Here is a 22,624-nt window from a genome sequence, read left to right as displayed (position 1 = left end):
TGTGCACCCTTGTCTTACACCTGATTTTACATCAAACTCTTTCTGTACCTCCTTCAACTCTAACTGCTGAGACACTATATAGAATAATACAAGTATTACTCTATGTAGTGTCTGGTTTTCACCATATAATTGTAATGTTTTGAAAAGCTTTTCTCTTGCCATCTTGTGTAATGTATTTTCCAGATCCACAAAACTTAAATACAGATCCTTGTTATATTCCCATGATTTCTCAGGTGAGTTAAGAGAGGAAGTTTATATCATTAGTGGAGGGAAAAATAGAAGAAATCTTATTTACTTGCTTGAAAGTTGCTTGTAAATCAATTTTTTTAGAACCCTTGAGATTGTGTTCAGAAATGCCCTTGATATAACAAGTGGAAATTCTCTGATTTATTAAAATCTTGACATGTTGTCTTTTTGGCCTGAACCCATCTTGTTCTTCTCCAAGTTTCTTTTCCACGTTTCTTAACCTCTTCTCAAATATGCTTGCATAATCTTACCTGACACTTAATTAAGTAGAGAAAGTCTTCAGTAATTCTCCATTCTGCTTTATTCCTCTTCTTATAGATAACAACTATGAGAACTCAACTGCAATCATCTGGAATCCAACATTCTGACCAGGCCCTATGAATTATGCATTGTAGCTACTGGAGAACTTATATATATGAGCATTTCTGGTTGTATAACATCTACTCCAGTTGCCTTTCCACATTTCAGGCTTTTGATAGCTTTTGTACCTCTTTCAAGTATTGATTTCTGCTCTGCATTTTGCTGCTCATAAATGGAAATTATGTGACTTCTGCATTGATTTAATCTCTATCTTCCTGGGTCTAGCTCCCACTGAGGAGACTTCAATAAAGGTCAGAACTGGTCTGGGTAAAGATCCTTCTCACAATGCATGGCAATATACATGTTTGAGAGGCAGTGTGGTTTGCATCATGGGATACTAAGACAATTAATGTGAAGTTAAACAACTTCTGTATACAAGTAGCCTAGTCATGAAGATACTTCATATGCAAACTTTATTTGCTCATAATATGTGAACAAATAAAGTTTGCATGTTATAATTCATCTGATTATAATTCACCTGATTACCAAACAAAAAACTTTCTACATCTATCTGTGGAATTTGATCTTTAAACTAAAACTTCAAACTACAATGTGATTCATTACACATTGGTAGTACACTAATTGATAGCATTTTGGTAGAAAATAGTATTAAAAAAAAGTTGGAATCCAACCTTTTAAGAAAATTGGTTCACATGGACATTAGGAAAATTCTGGATATGACAGTCTCTCAGAACAGCTATGCTTTCTATGCAAATTATAAATCTGACCTGCTGTAGATTACCATTCTCACATTTAGTCATATTCCTAGAAATACTAAAAATTCTTGATGAGTGCAGTAGAAATTGGGGCAGTTAATGATGACTTAATTCTTTCTTGTTACATGGACATTAATTTTTTAGTATACCTATTTTCTAGATAGTTCCTAGGATTCCATGACAGTGTCAATTAAGATTAAATCAGTAATTCTTCCACTTTCTTATCTGTTTAGATATGTAACAGGAGCTATCCATCATGCATTTGCAGATAGACCAATTTTTCTTTTTTCCTTAACAAATTGCACAAATTTATAGTGTAATTTGTGCTGGAAGTAACTTATTTATTAATCTGGTTAAATTATATTTAACATTTTTATTTTTCAAATACAGTCATACCCTGACTTACGCAAATCCGGAGTTACGCGGTTTCTTATATGTACGTATTCCCATCCTGCTTCACGCCTCATCACTAGTCGTATCTTTCAGGCGCTGGCTGCATTCACTGGTGTCGCACATGCTGTGAACAAGCACTGACGTGTTTTGCGCGGTCTCCATTCATACACAATTTTTATAGTCTACAAACCTTGCGATTGTTTAATGTTATGTTCGTGATAAAAATTTTATCACATAAAAAATAATAATGTCGTCCAAAAGAAGCAAGTCCGATTCTTCTACTGCTAGCAAGAAAAGAAAAACATTGACTTTGGAAACAAAACTCAACATTATTAAGGATTTTGAAGGCAGAATGAAAATTTGTGAGCTATCAAAGAAGTTTAGTCTACAGGAATCCACAGTAAGAACAATCATAAAAGAAAGGTTTACAGATTTTGGAGGACATAGATTCTAAAGAGGAACGAATTGTAGCCACAAGGCAAGGAATAAAAAAAAATCATTTGGCTTGCTATGAAGAAATTCTGTGTGACAAGAAAAAGACATTATGCCGTCAGACGAATCTATTAGATTTTATGAAACTATCGGCATCGAAATAACTTTCTTTTTTTTTATGTACGAAAAACTACAATTATGATTATATTTCTTAAAAAATATAGGCGTTTTTGTAAACCTTTGGTCCCAGTTGTATGCTTGTATATATAAATTACATGCAAAATTATACCCCGAGTTAAGCAAATTCAACTTATGCGCTTTTTGTTGGTCCCACCTACTGCTTAACTTCGGGGTTTTACTGTATATGCTTTTTGCAGCGTTTTAAAATTGTGCTTTTGGTTTCATAAGGATAGTATAATTGGAATGTTTGCCAACTGGAAAAGATTGACTTAAATTTATTTTGTTTATTTTTTAGTTTCCAAAGCTGCACCAAAATGGGAAGGTACTGCTGTTGTCAAGGGCGAGTTTAAAGAAATGAAACTTTCTGATTTTAGAGGAAAATATCTTGTATTTTTCTTTTATCCTTTGGATTTGTAAGTTGATATTAACCTTGGAATAGTATACCTATTGTTGCAATATTTTTAGGCAATTTTTTGTTACTAAATTTTACTATAGGGAGGAGGAGAACTGGTCATTACTTTTATCTCATAGCGTGCTTATAATGCATATATCATTATAGCTGAATGTATCAAGTTTGTTGATCAGTTTCTTTTCTGTAAATTATAGTTTGTTTGTTCGTTTTTCTCTCTCTATCTATATCCATTCACTTATATATCTAACATAAACAACAGTATAAACAACTTGGATTAGTGAACAAAGAAAGGGTAATTATTATGGACAATTTTAATTTTGGCAGTACAGATTGGAATGAAGAAATAGCATTTGGGAATAAGGAAAATGAACTTCTTGAGAGATTACTATCTCAGGCAGCATGCAAAGAATGGCATGCGAGGATCGAGAGTTTTAGATCTGATCATATCATCATAGAATGTAATTGTGAGTGAGGTTTCACACTTTCCTCTAGTTGGTGAGAGTGATCATGAAGTGATTTACCTGGGTTGTGGCTAGCCAAATGCAGACTTCCGTGAGGAAAAGATATATGTGGAAGTTTAAGGCTGGTGATTATGACAAGCTTAGGAGACAGCTTGGAGCTATAGCATGGAATGGGGAGTTGAGCAGTAAGGAAATAAATGCTGCTTGGGAACTGACAAAGAAATACATAACAGCATCAATGTGTGAATGTATTCTGAAGGCCAAAAGGCTGAATAAGGTAGGTGTAAAATGGATGAATTGAGTGGCTTAAGCATGAAATCTGGAAGAAGAGGATACTTTGGAGGTAGTACAAGATGAATAATGATAGTAATCAGTTACATGAAGAGTATATAGACAAGCCAGGAGAGTGACTTAGTAAGGAAAATAAAAGTGCAGTATGAACAGAAATTGGCAAAATGGGCAAAGAAAAAACCCTAGAGTTTTTTTCAACATGTGGCAAGGAGAAGGAAGAATGATCATGGTAAGATAATGTTAATGGATGAAAATGGTAGAATGGTAACTGCTGTAAAAGACATCGTTGGGGTATTCAGTGATCAATTTATCTTGATCAGGGCAGAATCATGAGGAACTTAAGTGTAGAGGACATAGGGGGATGGCTTAATTGTGTGTGAGCAGGAGGTGTTTGAGGAAATAAATAACCTTGATGTCAATAAGGCAATAGGATTTGATTACATATTACCACTTGTCTTAAGGGAATGTTAAAGGGAATTGGCAGTAGCATTGGTATGCTTGTTTGTCTTACAATAGCAGAGGTTCGAAGGGAGTGGAAAGAAGGTGAAATTGTTCCATTGCATAAAGGTGGTGATAAGATTGTGTCTTCAAATTATAGGCCAATCTGTATATCTGGAGTTGTGAAGGTACTAGAGAGAGAGATTGGTGAGAAGTAGGATACAAAATTGGGTTGAAAACAGCAGTATTCTTAATGGTTATCAGCATGGGTTTGTCAAGGGGAGATCATGTTTTACTAACTTATTTATATACTATAACAAAGTGATGAATATCTTGGTGTACTTGGATTTTGCAAAAGCTTTTGATAGGCTCCCACATGATAAACTAATAAATAAATTGAAACAGATGGGATTGGATAACAGACTTCTGAGTTGGATCAGTGAGTTGCTGTCAGATAGGTATCAGAAAGTTATATATGGGGGTGCAGTATCCCATAAGAGGAAAGTCGCTAGTAGTTGTGCCACAGGGATCTGTATTGGGACCAATGCAGAGTCAAGCAGATGTTATGGCCTTGCAGGAGGACTTGAATAGATTGCATGAATGGCAGGTAAGTGGAACTGTCAGTTCAATGTTGCAAGTGTAAGATTTTGAAATGATGGAATGCAGAGTGTACACTTGGTAGGGAAACTTTAAAGGAGGTTGAGGAAATGAGAGATCTGGGAGTGGTGGTGGACAAGGAACTGAAATTCAGGGGCCACATTGCATAAGTTGTGAGGATATGACATCAGATAATGGCAGTGATGCAGAGGACCTTGACATGCAGAAATAAAGAGGTTATGATGCCATTGTATAAAGCCTTGATCAGACCTCATATGGATTATTGTGCACATATCTGGTTATCGGGTTTTCATGGCCACAAGGATACATTGGAGTGGGTTCAGAGAAGATTCACAAAGGTTATCAGTGGTCTTTGGAATTTGGAGTACAAGGATTAAGAGAATGTAAATTGCAAAGCCTCATGAATAGAAGGAAGAGGGGAGGGGGGGGTTATATTTGAGACATATAAGCTAGTCAGAGGTTGTTATCAGATTGACATGGAAGAGATTTTTTATAGAATGAGAGAGGGAGGGGGTAGAATAAGAGATCATCGTTGGGACTGTTGAGGAGCAGGTTCTTTGCATGGAAAGTGGTTGGTGAGTGGAATGCATTGCCTGAGTGTGTTGTGGATGTGGACACATTGAATCAGTTTAAGATGCGGTTGGATGAGCACTGTGTGCAATATCTTCCATGATGAGTCTCTGACTCCATGGAGGTCGGATGTAAATAATAATATGTATGTTCTCACACACACACACACACACACACACACACACACACACACACACACACACACACACACACACACACACACACACAAAAGCTTACAAAACCTATAACATAATAGTGCTGTGTTGGTAAGAGGTTATATATTTCCACCTGGATAATACATAAGGTGGGACCTTATGTATTATCCAGGTCATGGAATGAGGAGTTGAGATCACTGTTGAGATATAATGATCCACTCATGATGGTTTTCAATTATGACCAATGTACATTTATACAATCCAGCATTTGCTCATATGATGGTTTTAGCCACATGATGCTGCTGCTGTGAATCAGCTGACGTACAGTATTGTGGACTCGGTTTGTTTACTATGTCATTGTTTATTGCATTTCAGTGTTTTGCTGTGAATTATAAACTGTTTAACTCTTATTTTATTTTATTCTTGTTGACAGTGGCAGATAAAAAAAATCAAAGTAAGGATGTTGTTGCATCCAGTGAAAAGAAGATGACGCATAAGCATATTAAATTAGACACTAAGATTAAAATTAAATTTAGTGGTGAAGGTACATATCACCACTAAGATGGGTGACAGACTAAACTTACCCTGCACTACTGTTGTTACAGTTGTTAAAAACAATTTTTTTTATTTTTGCAAATGAAAAACAAAATGTTCATTTGAAATGTGATTCAAAATTTTTTGTTTGTATGAGTGATGTAAATAAAACATTTTTTACATCAGTTATGTACCTAATGTGACCACTTTAAAATGTTACTAAACCATTATTATGACGTAAGATAATGGCGTCCAAAAATACGACGCCATTGTTCAAAAACTGTAGTGTGAGAGAGTTTGTCCGGTGTGATGTGTGTGGAATGTATGCATTCCCGAATGAGTCTGGAGTATGGGTTGAAAGTGATAGTGGTGGGAGAATGTGTAGAAAGTGTATGCAAAGTGAGGAGTCGAAGTATGTGTCAGGTTGTGAGACAGTTATGGTTGAAGAAAGCCAGAATGCGAGTGAAAATAGTGGCTCGATAGGGAATTGCGGTGTACAAGATGGCAATGTGAGCGGTGATCTAAGAAAGAGTGAGAGCAATTATACAGAAAGAGAAAATGGTTTGAATGATAAAAAAAATGAGGAATTATTTGTAGGAAGTGAGATCGCTAGGCTGCGCGCAGTGATACAAGATGCGCAGCGGCAATTAGAGCACCTGCAAAACTCTTTCCAGAGTGATTCGGCTAACGGAAATAAACAGCGTGGGCGAGTTTCCGAAATGAAGGAGAGAGTATTGTATGATGACTCGTTATTAAGAGGAGTAATTGATGGGAGTGTAACTAAATCGTACTTGTCGGGTGCGAAATTTAAGGATGTAAGTGAGAGCATTAGAGTGCAAAAACAGAGGGTGAAAGAAATAACAATTGTGGCTGGTACGAATGAATTGAAAGGTGATAAATTTTTTATGAGAGAGGACTTGAAAGTATTGTTAAAGGTAGCGAAAGAAAAGAGTGACAGAGTTAGAATGGTGAGTCTGTTACCGCGGTATGACAGAGAGGAGTTTAGAAGGAGGGCCATAATCGCAAATGATATTATGCGCAGGTTATGCGGACGGTGTGGTGTGGAATTTGTGGACGTGTGGAATGAGTTTGATGGGTGAAAGGACTTATACAAGATGGATGGACTGCATTTGAATGGACTTGGTGTGCAGAGACTGGAAAAAGTGTTGCTGAATGAAGTGAAAATGGATGTGCACAACCAGGTAAACTAGAACTACCAAGGAGGGGGGAAGTGGATATCCAGACATCAGTGAGACAGTTGAGTGTAAAAATGTATATAATGTACCTGAGCCAGCAATAAGGACAAAAAATGGGAATGGGATATTTAGAATAACGCATCAAGATAGGGGTGGGACAAAGGGAACACTGCAATTCATGTATACTAATGCCAGGAGTATTAGGAACAAGAAGGAAGAATTTTTGGCCTTGATTGGCTCTTCCTGGCCACAGGTTATTGGCATTAGTGAAACATGGCTGACGGAAGATGATATAGTTAGTGGGATAGAATGTGTAGGTTATAGTATGTTTAGGAGGGACAGAGAGAATAAAATTGGGGGAGGGATGTTATTGATGATAGCTGATGAACTGCAGCCAAGGAGAATTGAAGTATTGCAGGATAGTGAAAGGAGCTCATTTGAGGCTATTTGGTGTGAGATTGATACTGGCAGAATAAAATATACAGTTGGGTGCTGCTATAGACCAGGTGATGGAATAGATGGTGGAGATGGTATGCATAAACAAATTGATGAAATGAGTGGAAGGAGGGTAATTATTATGGGGGATTTCAACTATGGTAACATTGATTGGAAGGAGGAGAGGACACATGTGAGGAAGGAAATGGATTTTATTCAATTATTAAGGGATAACTATCTGAAACAGCATGTAATTGAAAATACTAGGGGTGTGAGAGTGCTTGACCTGGTAATAGTATCTGAGAATTTGACTGTAATGAATATGACCATGTTGCCACCTATTGGTGAGAGTGATCATAAGGTCTTGACCTGGGAGGTGGCTAAAGGTGTGAAATTTGTGATTAAGACAGGGTATATGTGGAATTACCATGCTGGCAAGTATGACAAGCTTAGGAGATTGCTTGGATCAGTGCCATGGCATGTACAACTGCAAGGGCTGGACTTCGATAGAGCATGGGAAGTGATCAAAGAGCATTTACAGGAGGTTATGGCTGATTGTATACCTAAGGTCCGAATAGTGAAACAAGGAGGGGTTAAATGGATGAATAACACTATTAAGCTTGAGCTGCAAAAAAAGAAACAACTATGGAGGGAATTTAAAGAAAGGGGTGACCTGCAGGCACACGAACGGTATAAAGTACAGGCTAGAAGGGTAAAGAGTGTGGTAAAAACAGCAAAAGCCGATTATGAAAGGAAACTAGCTATGCAAGCAAAAGAGAATCCCAAACAGTTCTTTCAATATGCTGCAAGCAAGAAAAAAACTGTACATGGCAAAATGATTTTAAGGAATGACAATGGTAAAGAGTTCACTGAACCAGTCGATATAGTGGAGTTACTGAGCGCGCACTTTGCAAAAGTATATCATCCAGGTGGTGACGTTGAAAAAATGAAGGAACCATTAGTTTATATGGGAATTGTGATGAATGAAGTGGAGGTGAATAGTCTATTACAGAACCTTAATGTGAATACATCTGTGAGATTGGATGGTATACCGGCACGGGTCTTGCGTGAAGCGGCTAAGGAATTATCAGTGCCCTTGACCATGTTGTTTAATCTGAGTCTCAGGTCTGGCTTAGTCCCGAAGGCGTGGAAAGAGGGGAAAATAGTTCCACTGCATAAAGGAGGATCCAAGACTATGGTTGCAAATTACCGACCGATCAGCATATCAGGAGTCGTTGTCAAGGTCTTGGAGAAAGTAGTCAAGGGAAAAATACCGGAATGGATTGATGAAAATGAGATACTGTACAGAGGACAGCATGGCTTTGTGAAGGGTAGATCATGCCTCAGTAACTTGCTCAAGTTTTATAACAAGGTGACGGCTGAACTGGATAAGGGAAATGGGTTTACAGTGATACTGCTGGACCTGGCAAAGGCGTTTGACAGGATACCACATGGAATTCTAATCCGTAAACTACAATATATGGGAATGGATATAGGGTTGGTGAGATGGATAGCTGGGTGGTTGATGGAGAGATATCAAAGAGTAGTTTATTCAGGAGTAGAGTCCAAAAAACGGCCTGTGACTAGTGGTGTGCCACAGGGTTCTGTTCTTGGACCACTGCTGTTTAATCTGTTCATTAACGATATAGGGAATGGTCTAAGTGGGACAGTTCATTTGTTCGCTGATGATGCAAAGTTGGGTAGGGCGATAGTGAATGCAGAAGATGTCAAAGTCTTGCAAGATGACTTAGATAGATTGGAGTTCTGGACTAAGGAGAATGGATGTCAATTTAATGTGACAAAATGTAAGGTTATGCATTTCGGAGTGAAAAGATTAGCAGCAGTATACCACATTGGTGGAACTGTACTCCAAGAGATTGATGAGGCCAGGGACTTGGGAGTGTTGGTGGATAGGGAGATGAAGTTTAGGGGGCACATTGCGAAAGTAGCTAAATCAGCTCATCAACTCACTTGGTTGTTGAAAAATACCTTGACGAGCAGAGAAAAACAAGTTATTGTACCTCTGTACTGAGCCCTGATAAGACCTCATCTTGACTACTGTGCCCAGATTTGGTCACCTCGGTTCCTTCTTGATGGGGAGGAGGTTGAGAGGATCCAGAAGCGAGTGACTAAGATGATAGCAGGTCTATGGAATGAACCATATGAGAACAGGTTGAAGATTTGTGGGTTGCAGAAACTAGTTGATAGGCGAAAAAGGGGAGATATGATTGAGACATTCAAATTGCTAAAAGGATTCTATAGGATTAATTCAGATGATATTTTTGAGATCAGGACTGGTGGTGGGAGAACTAGGGGACACCCATGGAAGCTGGGCAAGAGCGTGGTTAGCAGGGGTGTTAGAGCTGGGTTCTTTACTTTTAGAGTGGTAAATGAGTGGAATAAGCTGCCAGAGTCTGTTGTGGGTGCTATGACAGTGAGCGAGTTCAAGGCAAGGTATGATAGATACTGTGAAAATGTTGAACAGCTGTGTGAACATGATGTTTAGGGCCTCCCTCGATGAGTCTAAGGACTCCTGGAGTAGCCCGTGGTAGTAATAATAATAATAATAATAATTATGCATCTGCAACTGCGGGGGGGGGGGGAAACAGCAATTCTCTACATTAAAATTTACTATATGATGGTGGCCTAAAATTTAATGTGTCATATGACCTAGGTGCACCTGTACATATTAAAATTAATTGTTACATTATTTGTTAGAGAGTTTAAAATTACAATTTCCCAGAATTTTTAAATCTTTAAACCATCATTGTGATTCTAATAATAATCAGGTTAATTATTATTATTATGTGATACCTCCATGGTGTCCGAAGACTCATCAAGGGAGAGTGCCAACAGTATCGAACGAATGTTCACTTCCAACTACTAATTCCACTCAAACTTGCTTAACTTTTTGCATGAGCAATCGACCAACCTTTGCTGGCAAAGGATTCATAACATTCTTGTGAAGAACTTTTGTGTCATTGCAAAGGATTCTGCAGTGTGACTTATCTGGCCAGAATAGGAAAGATCTCAGGAACAAGGAATTTGATATACTCTCAGGTGAGTTAAGAGAGGAAGTTAGAAGAAATCTTGTTTATTTGCTTGAAAGTTACCTGGAAATCAATTTTTTTTTTTTTTAAACCCTTAAGATTTATTCAGAAATGACTTTGATGTAACAATTGGAAATTCTCTTGATATCTGATGATGAGCTGATATGCTGGAAAATCATCAGAAAACAAGTGACGAGCTGTCTCTTCAAAACATGTTGATAAAGAGGAAAACAACGTTAAAAGTTCATCACGATGCCAGAGCTATAAAGGTGCAGATCTTTCACTTTAAAGTGAAATCTGTGGTGTTTTTTATATAGATACGTGATTTTCTGCTTAGATTAATGAACAGTTTCAATGAAAATTTTGAAAGTTATGAGTAGAGCCGAAATCAACCAATAGCTGCAAAGGAATGCGTATTTTATGTATTTTTGGAAGTCACATAATCTTGTAGTTTTGGTATGAAAAATTCCTGACTTTTTTATAGTGCTACAAAATTAGCATTTTTGTTTAGCAACTGATTTACTTTATTTACTTGTGATTTGGTCAGATCTCTGGTGATAGGTTTATAAAGAATATTCTCTAAGAAGAAGGCTAATGTTATGATTATATTCAAATGAATTCATGATCACTGGAATTTCCCTTTTCCACTTTTGTGATAGTAATATGATGGTTATTTTTTTAATGAGTTTAGAGCTTTTATTTCTGAAATAGGAATGTTTAAAGGAAGTATATACGAGGGTGGTCTGAAAAGTTCTCAGCCTAACAATGAAAAAACGAATTTATAATTTCAAAAAGTATTTTTATTTTTCAACATAATCTCCCTTAAGACTAATACATTTATTCCAGTGATGCTCCAGCGCTATTATCCTGTCCCTGTAGTGGTTCTCAGTAAGATCTGCAAAATACCCTCCTACAGCTGCAATCACCTCTTGATTAAAAAAAAAACGCTGACCAGCAAGGAAGAGTTTCGGTTTTGGAAAGAGGCAGAAGTCAGAGAGAGCCAAATCTGGTGAATAAGGTGGATGTTCCAACAATTCATAGTGTAGATCCCTTAATTTTCCCATTGCCAAAACACCTTTGTGGGCATGTGCATTGTCCTGATGAAAGATGATTTTTTTCCTTCTGCAAACCGTGTCTTTTCTCATAAATTTTTTCATCTAGTCTGGTTTAAAGATCAGAATAATATTCCCTGGTTATTGTTTTACATAATTAATAAACAAAATGCCTTTAGCATTTCAAAACACCGAAGCCATTACCTTTCCTGCTGATATAACCGACTTTGACCTCTTTGGCACTGAACCACTGGCTCTGTGCTGTTTGGATTCTGGTGTGTAATGGTGGATGCAAGTCTCATCCATAGAAATAAATCGATGCACAAAATCAGTTTTATTCTTGTTAAAATGCTCCAAGCAATGTTCAGAGATTTTCATGTGAGTGCATTTTTGATCTGCTGTGAGCAAGCGCGGCAGTCATTTTGTGTAAAGCTTTTTTATTTGCAATTCTTCATGCAAAGTATATCCTACTCATTCTTTTGAAATGCCTATAGTCTCAGCAATTTCATGCACTTTGACTCACCGCTCATTCCAATACTATATTGTGCATTTGATCAATGATTTCTGGTGGTGTTACACTTTTTGGACGTCCTTCACGTGGATCATCTTAAAGGCTGATACGGCCACATTTAAACTTGGCAGCCCATTTCTTAATTGTTGAAAACAAAGGAGAAGAGGGCCCATAAACTTTTATGAACTTCGAATGAATTTCTTTTGTGTTAAACCTTCTTTTTACAAAGAATTTTATAACCGCATGATACTCAATTTTATCCATTTCAAGGGATACAAACACTTTTGCTTCAGACAGCTAACAAACTACTTGATAGACTGAGTTGCAATTTCACATGGATGCTTATGACAGATGTACCAACTTAGAAAAAAAAATCTTGCATATAGTGTTGCCATCTATGGTTGAGGCCGAGAACTTTTCAGACCACCCTCGTAACATATGTGCCACTTCAAAACGTAATTTATTAGCTCTATTAGAAGGAAGGTTGTGTGAGTTCCTTTCTAACTGCAACATAAAATCAGTGTAAGGAATTTTCTTAGGAGTGAGAGCAAAATCATAACCTCTTGATAAGGTTAATTTCATCTTGAGTGAATATAAAGCATGATATGTTAACTGACTATTTTTCTGTAGTCATGTAGTCGTGGAAAGAGTAGAAAATTTCAAACATTTGTGTATGATTTTGTTTAGATTTTAGAAATATTTTGTTGCCAGATTCTTGAGAGATAATCAGGGTATGTAAAAAATAAAATAAAAAATGCTGAGAATTCAGTTCATTAGACAATGTTACCTAAGCTACTAATAGAAATATCAACTTTGGTCAAATCATGTTTTGCATAGTCACTGGTTATAAAGTAAGGATTCACTAGTTTGTAAGTTAGTCAGTCTTGTACGCATATAACGAGACTAGATTTTTAATTCTGGTAAAGTTTAGGAATACAGTCAGCCATAGCAGCATTTAGGAAATGTTGCTCTTTTCTGTAACCCTGTAAGCTTCTGATGTAACTTACTGAACTGGTTAGTCAACTTCTGAAATTGATATTCCCATGCAGAATACCAATTTGGTTATTAATGTTAATAAAATTCATAGACATGGTGAATTTACTATATACACAAATTGCATAAAGAAAAAATTTATTAAGTATTTCATAAAAATACTTATATTTTGTGATGAGTATTTTACAATATTATCATAGTGAACACAAAAAAAGATGGACCATCATCACATGAAGTGTGAATGGAATGAAATGATGTTACAGAGATCATTCGTACCTACTACTACTATCTGACCAGTAATATGATATGAACTCTTGGCACAGAATATAAACATAGCCAATAGGCAGGCAGTGGAGTGCAAAGGCTCATTGCAGTATATAGAATGTGGATGTAAAAAAAAAAAAATAAATAAATATAAAAAAAAAACATTTATGGCAAGCATATTGCATCTCACAATTACTCAGATTATTCCTCTACAAGGTATGTAAAAAATAAAATAAAAATACTGAGAAATTTCAGCATCTCTGAGATAAACATCAAGAAGAACATCAAGAATATATTTCACTTAAAGAGTCCAATAAATTTGATTTAGCAAGCCACACCTTATCTACAAAACACAGAATTTTGTGGAACAATACCAAAGTTCGACACAAAAGCTATTTTCTTCTGGAGAGACTGTTCAAAGAAAGCTGTGGAGCACACATTGAACAATCCCAACCTTAACAAAAACCGTTGCCTTAAACTTTCTCAATTTTGGAAGTTATCCTAACTAATACTCATCATTCATGATTTTCATAAATTGTAATTAATTATTTAAATATTATACTGTCTTCCACTTGTTTCGATTTTTAAATCAATCAGAGATGTTTAACTAAGGTGGTTTCTAGTCTCTGGAATGTTGAGTATGAAGAAAGTCTGAGGAAATGCAATTTGCATAGGAGGAGGAGAAGGTAAGGATTTAATTATCAGATTAATATGGATCAGGTTTTTCGTAGAATGGGAGAGACAGGAGGAGAACGATGCCATCCCTGAAAGCTGTATAAGGGGGGGGGTGAGGTGCACGTATTTTGCATGGGTAGTGGTTGGTGATTGAAATGCATTGCCTAAGAGTGTGGGGACTGAAGGCACTCGGGCACAGTTTGATGAGCTATGTGTGGGACAGTGAGACTTCCCACAATCTTTTTGACTCCACAGATGTCTGATGATGATGATAATGTGCAATTCTTATGTAAATGTATATTTTTAAATATCAGTCTCACACATGAGAAGTCTCAAGCCCTATAACTAGATAGTGTAGTGTGTGGGAAAATGATCAGAAAGAGAAGAAAGGAATCTATTAATGTTTTTCTCTAAGGGTTGGAGGTTGTATGCATTGGGGAAAATAATCCAAAATAAGGAAAAATAATCAGAAGGACAGGTACAGTAGAATAAAGAAAGAGGAGAAGTTAGTTTGAGTCTGGAGCTAAACAGCATATGAATATTGACCAGTAACTGACTGTATATGTACACAATTACAGAGAGAGATAGATCAGCATCCATTGAAATTATTATGGAAAAGACAATGCAGAAGCAGAACATCTGTGGGAATGCAGCTGTAGAACAGTCAGTGATGTTTATCAGTTCACAGGAGCAGTGACATGGAAGTACCTTTAGAAGACATATGGAGCCAAAACATTGCATCTGTGAGATAGAGGTTGAAGCAAATATAGTAGAGAAGAGTTATCTATGAGAAGGGGAGAGAAGAGAGACATCTGTTCTAAGGATGATTGGATTTGTAATTTGTATAGGGTTAGTAACTGAGTGAATGTAAAACAGCTTCAGTAGAAAGGAATGCCTGTGTTTTAGAGGCTAAGGAAGGTATTGATGTGGTGTGTGTGTATGCCATGAGAGAGAGATTCAATCCTATCTGGCGATTTGTGTATTGCTGAGGGTAAGGGCTGGTCACTTTCATTGTCACCAAAACACAGTCCTGCCTTTTCTCTCGCATATACTGATGGATGGTCTAGAAATGATGTTTAAGACATTAGATACAGATGATCTTGAAGCTTGAGATGTCTGACAAATACACACTTTGGCAAAAGAGTAGGATGAATGGATTGTATACTATCACCAAAGCTATGAATAGGATGTGGATATTGCCTAGATATTGATAATGCAGAGTCAAGAGCAGCACAAATGACATGATAGTGAGAATATGTTGAAAGGGATGTCTGAAATATGTGGATACCTGAATTGCATTTGATGATAGAAAAGAGCTGTATGCAAGAGGTGGACTGTATTCAAACATGGAACATTTGAAAAGATTGTTGTTCTCTGGACAAGTGAGCATGTTAGAGAAGGGAAACTAGTTGTCAGAGTGGATTGTAGCAGGAGTAGCCTCTTTTGGGGGATATGGGAGAATGTGTGGTATATTGCAGTTGTGAAGGCTTGGGAGGGGGGGGATAATATCAGGTATAAGAATACTTGATATTATTATTATTACCCCAAGACCTCATGGAGTCAAAGACTCATCTGGGAGGTCCTTTTATCACACACACAGCTCATCATACTGTGCCTTGAACACATTCAAACTCCTTGCAGACACCACATTCTCAGGCAAGGCATTCCAATCATTCACAACTCTGCACGAAAAAAACCTGCCTCTCATTCCATATTATGCACTAATTCCTCTAGACAAATTCCAGAAGTATCAGGAATAAAGGAAATTGAATTAGTGGCATTAATGGCCTCACTCTGTCCAAAGATTATTAGAATTAGTGAAACATGGTTGACAGAAGATGATGTTCTGACAGGAATAGAAAGGTATACAATAGAAAGATTCACCAAGTTCGGAAGGGTAAACAGAGAGAGAAGGTGGTGGAGTATTACATGTGGTAAGTGATAAGTTGCATTCTGGAGAATTTGGAGCAGAAATTATACTAATGATTTTAAGAGCATATGGTATTGAAACAGGCAGGTAGGACAGGATATTTGGTTGGATGTTATAGGATAGTGAACACAGAGGGTGAAGAGCAGATGATTAGGCAGTTTGACAAGTGCAAAACAAGTGATGATTACAGGAAATTTTAATAAATTCAAAGTGGAAATAGCATGTATTATGGGAATTTCTAGAATTCTTGAGGAACATATATCTTTTGGCAGCATGTAGTAGAAGGAACATGTAGTTCAAGAGTTTTGCATTTGGTCCTAGCATCAGAGGATCTGATTATAACAGATATCATCTTGCATCTGGTTTGTGAGAGTGACCAATGTATTCTGGGCTTGGAAGATGAGACATGCAGGAGTATGAAAGAGAAAGGAATTTATATAGAATTATAAGGTAGGTGATTATAATAATCTTAGAAATCAGCTTGGTGTGGTTCCATGAATGGAAGAATTGGAAGGGACAGATATCACCAGTGCAATGGAGCCAGTGAAGAAATATTTGTCAGCAGCAATAGCAGGTTGCATACATCAAGTGAAAAAGGATAACATGTTTTGATGTAAAGCGGATGACTAATGACATCAAACAAGACTTAAATAGATTATTTGAGTGGGCAGCAGTATGGAACTGTCAGTTTGTTGTTGCAAAGTGTAAGTTGTCACATTGGTGAATGTGAGGTGGTACTTGGTGGGAAAATTTTGGAGTAGTTTGAGGAGACAAGAGACCTTGGAGTGGTGGTGCACGAGGATAAAATTCAGAGTTCACATTGCACAAGTTGTGAAGTGATCACATCAAATTAGGCAATGATGCAGAGAACCTTATGCAAAAATAGAGAGGTTCTGGTTCCATTGTATAAGGCCTTGATCAGGCCTTGCATGGATTATTGTGCACAGGTTAGGTCCACTGGTTTTTCATAGTGATAGGATTATATTAGAAAGGGTCCAGACAAGACTAATTAAGGTGGTAACTGGTGTCTTTGGAATGTGGGATATGAAGAAAGATTGAGAGAATGCAATTTGCAAAACTTTGTGAATAAGAGGAAGAGAGGGGATAAGATTGAGATCTTTAAGTTGGTAAAGAGTTGTTACTAGGTTGATATGGAAGAAATTTTTCATAGAATGGGGATAGAACAAGGGGATATTCCTAGAAGCTGTATAAGGGGGGGGGGATGTGTGAGCAGGGGATATAATGAGCAGGTTCTTTGCATGGAGAGTGGTTGGTGAGTGGAATGCATTGCCTGACATTGTGGTGAATGCAGATACATTGAATGAGTTTAAAGCATGGTTTGATGGGCTTTGTGTTTAGCAGTGTGACATACCATGATGAATCTTTTGACTCCATGGAGGGCTGGTGTTAATAATGATAATAACAACAGAACTTGCAGATGGAAAGGAGGTTATGGAAAAATTATAAAAAGAGAGGTCGAGAGAAGTTGCAACCCAGTCACTTACCTGACATCAGTCACATATTCCTGTGACTGATGTCAGGTAAGTGACTATACCAGTCAATTTCTGAATTATTTTGACTCAAGGAAGACAAAACTGTAATACGAGAAGGGACTAACCCTGTGATCCAAGGAAAACTGTAATGACTTCTTTCATTATGTGTTTGATAGGGCAAGAAATAATGTGGAAGAATGGCATTGTTAGATGAAACGTTTGAGCATTGAATGCAGATGATTAATGATCACTTTATTTGAATATTTCATCCTTTCTGAATGATATATTCAGAGGTTAAAAAAAACATTTGTCTGCTTGTCTATAAAAAAAAAAAGTGAAAAGAGTTTGTTTTATATGGCATGTTTTATGTTGAGTTTTTTTTTACACCTAACTTTCACACTTATTGGATCAATCATGCAAAACATGCTTGTTTTGTTGATTATCATTTCCATAATCATTTCCATCATCTGCTGATGATGCTAAGTTGGGTAGGGCAATAGTGAATGCAGAAGATGCCAAAATTTTGCAGGATGATTTGGATAGTCTGGAGGACTTGGCTAAGGAGAATGGATGTCAATTTAATGTGGCAAAATGTAAGGTTATGCATTTTGGGGTGAAAAGATTAGCAGCAGTATATCACATTGGTGGAACTGTACTCCAGGAAATTGGTGAGGCCAGGGACTTGGGAGTGTTGGTGAATAGGGAGTTGAAGTTTAGGGGGGGGGCACATTGCAAAAGTAACTAAATCAGCTCATCAAATCACTTGGATGCTGAAGAATACTTTGAAGAGCAGAGATAAGCAAGTTATTGTTCCTCTGTAATCGAGCATTGATACGACCCCATCTTGATTACTGTGCCCAGATCTGGTCACCTAGGTTTCTTCTTGATGGGGAGGGTGTTTGAGTGGATCCAGAGGCGAGTGACCAAGATGATAGCAGGTCTATGGAATGAACCTTATGAAAACAGGTTGAAGATTTGTAGGTTGCAGAATTTGGTTGATAGGCATAAAAGGAGAGATATGATTGAGACATTCAAATTTCCTAAGGGTTTCTATAGGATTAATTCAGAGGATATTTTTGAGAACAGGATTGGTGGTGGTGGTGGGAGGACTAGGGGACATCCATGGAAGCTGGGCAAGAGCGTGGTTAGTAAGCGTGTTAGAGCTGGGTTTTTTACTTTTAGAGTGGTGAATGAGTGGAATAAGCTGCCAGAGTCTGTTGTGGATGCTATAACAGTGAATGAGTTTAAGGCAAAGTATGATAGATACTGTGTGAATGTCGAATAGTTGTAATGGATGTGATGTTTAGGGCCTCCCTCGATGAGTCTAAGGACTCCTTGGCGTTGCCCATAATAATAATGGAATATGACCAATAAGAGGATATGATATGCATCATTTCCTCTTTAGAGAATGTTCAGACATGTTAAAAATTAACACTAATTGCAACATGGTAACCTAAAATAAATGCTCAATGGATGGCAGTAATTTGCTTATTATTTTGACTCAAGGAAGACAAAACTGTAATACAAGAAGAGACTAGCCCTGTGATCCAAGGAAAACTGTAATGACTTCTTTCATTATGTGTTTGGTAGGGCAAGAAATAATGTGGAATGACATGTTTAAAATTTGAACTGTGAATATTAAAATTTGGAAAATCGAGAAAGATATATTCTTTATTTTCCAAATATTTATAATTTCTTTATACTGATTCTAAAAACAAAACTTAAATTACTTTTTTCAATTATCTCAATTGCTGCTGCATCATATGACATCACTAGTCCTTTCCATTTGATTGTTTTGGGCCCAATCAAAATTTAAAAAAATCTGCTGTAGTTAATGTGCATTTAGACCTGAAGGGTTTTTTTATTAACATTTTTTATGACTTGTTTTCATAAGTAATTCATGACATATAAGTATTAAAACTGAAAATGTGTGCAAAAATGACATGCATCATTAATAAATAGTAATAATAAATTGCCATGTATCACTCACAAAATATTATGAGCTTTTAATTTACAGATTGATAAATACAAATATAGGGTGTTTCACTTGTTGGAGGAGGCCCTGAGTTATCATTTATTACAGACATAACATACAAACAAGATGTTTGCAACTATGGGAGTACCATGGATAGAGACATTTAAATGCAACATGGCTCCTCATGTCTTGCCTGCGTGGCAGCACATTGCGGCTGCAATAGAAACCATTGCCAACTTCTAACGTTAAGCTCCCCTCATCTTGATAAGCTCGATTCGCAGCCAGTCACAGTACACATACATATGTCATGTCATGCACACGAATCATAGGGTCTATGTTGTTTGAAACGACAGTGAACACAGACATGTACTGCAAAATTGTCGACACATTTGTTAATCAGTTGGATAACATTGAGTTACAACGTTTTTGGTATTTGGTAACAATGTAGAATTGCTTCTGCACTCTTTAAATAACCACTCAAACCTAAACCTGCACCAATATAAAGGGCACATATTGGACCATAGGATATCGTGGTCAACGGTAAGAAACAAGTTACAATGTGGCTACATCCAGCAAGATGGAGTGACCTGTCACACATCCAAAAGGACGTGTAATATGATACATGAGCAAGGCCAGATTTTTCAGTGTTGTTAATATAAGATTGGTGTTCGTATAGTCTTTTTTTCAGCAAAACGTCCTGTTTGTCCTGAGCAGAGTTTACCAAGTTCAATGCAAGTATGAGCAGAGGTGCTTGCAATTGAACTTGGTAAACACCAGGGAGAGGGGAGGGGGGCTGTTTATCTTTTTTGGATGGTAACCAAAAGGAGAGTTTGTTGATCTAAATTACATCTTTTCAGAATCTTAGTAATTGTTTCAGAGATGCCTGCATAAGGGTCCAAGATGCATTTAAACTTCCTTGAGGTGAAACCATTCTATAGTAAGATGCATTGGATGGTGCTCAATTCTTGTTGGAGATTTTGGGAATTGGAACAGATAACACGTGCTCTGTTGAGCAAGGATTTGAAGACTGCCTATTTTTTGACATGGATGGTGTTGCTGAATCTTGCTGTATGTAGAAGCCCGTGAAGGTAGGTTTATGATGAATAGAAGTAGCAAGTATTTCAGAAGGGGTAAGCAAAAGGAGGATGTCCAGGAATGCTAATTGTCCATTCCTTTTCTTTTTCCATAGTGAAGTTGATGCGTGGGTGTAGGCTGTTGATTTTGGTTTAAAAGGCAAGTTGAGATTCTTTTGAGTCTGGCCAGATGGCAAACACATCATCTAAATATTGAACCCAAAAGGAAGGTTGGGGTTTGTATTGAAGAGAATAGAGATTTTTCCAAGATGCTCTAAGTAGAAATTAGCAAGTGCAGGTGACAAGGGGCTTCCCCATGGCAGTTTTTTTTTTTTTCAATCTGTTTGTAGAATTGGTTCATGCAGATGAAATAGCCTGAGTGCATGACAAAGTCAAACAGTTCAACTATGTCTAGAGGAAACTCATTGATAACTGTTGGAGAGTGTCAGCCAGAGGTACAAGTAAATAAGGACTGGATATCAAAGCTAATCATGAGGTCTGTAGGTTGAAAGGTTAGTTTTTTTTCTTTTTGTCAAAAAATCTGATGAATTCTTCAGAGGTTTGTGCGTGGCCAGTGCAGGAGCTTAAAAGATGAGCTGGGAATTTGGCTAAATGATATGTTGGGGGCAGGGAGAGTCTATGCAGTCTGCTACTTGTTTGAGTGGAAAATACATAATGAACTTCTTCCTTATGTATTTTTGAAAGGCCATAAAAATATGGACTCCTACCAAAAGGGATCTTTAATTTTTTGTTTGTGTAAGTGATTAGTTCGGATGTCTTCATCTCAACTAATCACTTATGTTTGCAGAAGATAATTTCTTTTCACAAAGATTTCAAAGTGTTTATTGAAGAAACAAATATTGTATATCATCATCATGCTTTTCAAGGATTTAGGCCTAGAGTGGCCTGTTCCAGCCTTAGAACATCATCGAATCTCTTTCAAGGATGTCCTGGTTTTCTTTTTTCTATCATCATCAAATTCCTGACATGTACCCTCAAGGGGGTGTACAGGATATGATAGTACTACATGAAAAAAAACTACATCATTACTAACTTCCTATCTACAATTTTCCTCCAAATCAGTCTGTTACTTGTCAAGACTCCAACATTATCAGATCTTATATTTCTATTGTCTAAGGCACTTTGTACTGTATCAATCCACCTATATCTTGGTCTTCCTCTGGGCCGTTGTCCTGCCAGCCTGGCAGAGAACACTTGTTTTGCTAATCTTTCCTCGCCCATTCTGTTTAAGTGACTATACCACCTGAGATTAGCTCTGCTAACGCATTCCTGGATGCCGACAATGTCAAGTTCTTTCCTAATATCCTCGTTTTTAATACGATATTGCCATTCAATAAAAATCGTGCCTAAGTAGCTGAAATGTTTTACTTGTTCCATAGGTTCTCCCATTCACAACACAGTTGACATTTTCAACAATTCTACCTATTTTCATTGTCTTTGTCTTTTTAATGCTGATCTTCATACCATATTTATTACAATAGTTATTCGATTTAGTCAGGGAATCTTGCAAACTTGTAGCAGATTTATTTAGAAGTATAGCATCGTTCGCATAAAGCAAAGAGCTAACATTAACATCTCCAATTCTGATATCATGTTTAATACCACTTTCCTTCATAATGTTATCCATATAGATAATGAATAACAGAGGGGATAATGTATACATCCTTGTCTCACACCAGATTTAACATTAAACCATCTTCCTGTACTTCCTTCAATTCTAACTGCCGACTTACAACTCAAATACAGACTATGTATTGCTTGGTATAATGCCCCATTGACACCATATAACTGAAGCATATTGAATAGCTTCTCTCGTGGCACCTTGTCATATGCCTTTTCCAGATTGACAAAACTCAACCTTTTCTCAAGTATACTTGCATAGATCTTGCCAGGAACACTCAGAAGGGAAATATCTATGTAATTCTCACATTCAGTTTTATTTCCCTTTTTATATATATGGTTACTATTAGAGGTCTACTCCAATCATCGGGAATTCGTCCCTCTGTCTAGGCTTTCTGAACTATGCAGTGCAGCCACTGTAAGACTTTTATACCACCGTATGTCAGCATTTCTGGTCGAATATCATCTACTCCTGCTGCCTTTCCACATTTCAAGCCTTTGACTTTTTCTACTTCAAGTATGGATATGTA

General features: G+C 37.1%; 1 protein-coding gene across 1 annotated transcript in view; it reads left to right on the top strand.

The window, feature by feature from the left end:
• Positions 1 to 22,624, top strand: part of Prx4 (Peroxiredoxin 4) — a 91,708-nt gene that overhangs the window by 8,239 nt on the left and 60,845 nt on the right. The window contains exon 2 of the mRNA XM_090391826.1: positions 2,623 to 2,740. Within this exon, the coding sequence (XP_090247952.1) occupies positions 2,623 to 2,740 (118 nt within the window). The remainder of the gene's footprint in view (positions 1 to 2,622; positions 2,741 to 22,624) is intronic.

The sequence above is a fragment of the Typopeltis vanoorti genome, chromosome 4 (genome assembly GCF_054136105.1).
Source record: "Typopeltis vanoorti isolate ZY-2024b chromosome 4, IOZ_Tvanoo_1.0, whole genome shotgun sequence".
Classification (NCBI taxonomy): Eukaryota; Metazoa; Arthropoda; class Arachnida; order Uropygi; family Thelyphonidae; genus Typopeltis; species Typopeltis vanoorti.
This window is presented reverse-complemented; position numbering and strand designations above follow the sequence as displayed.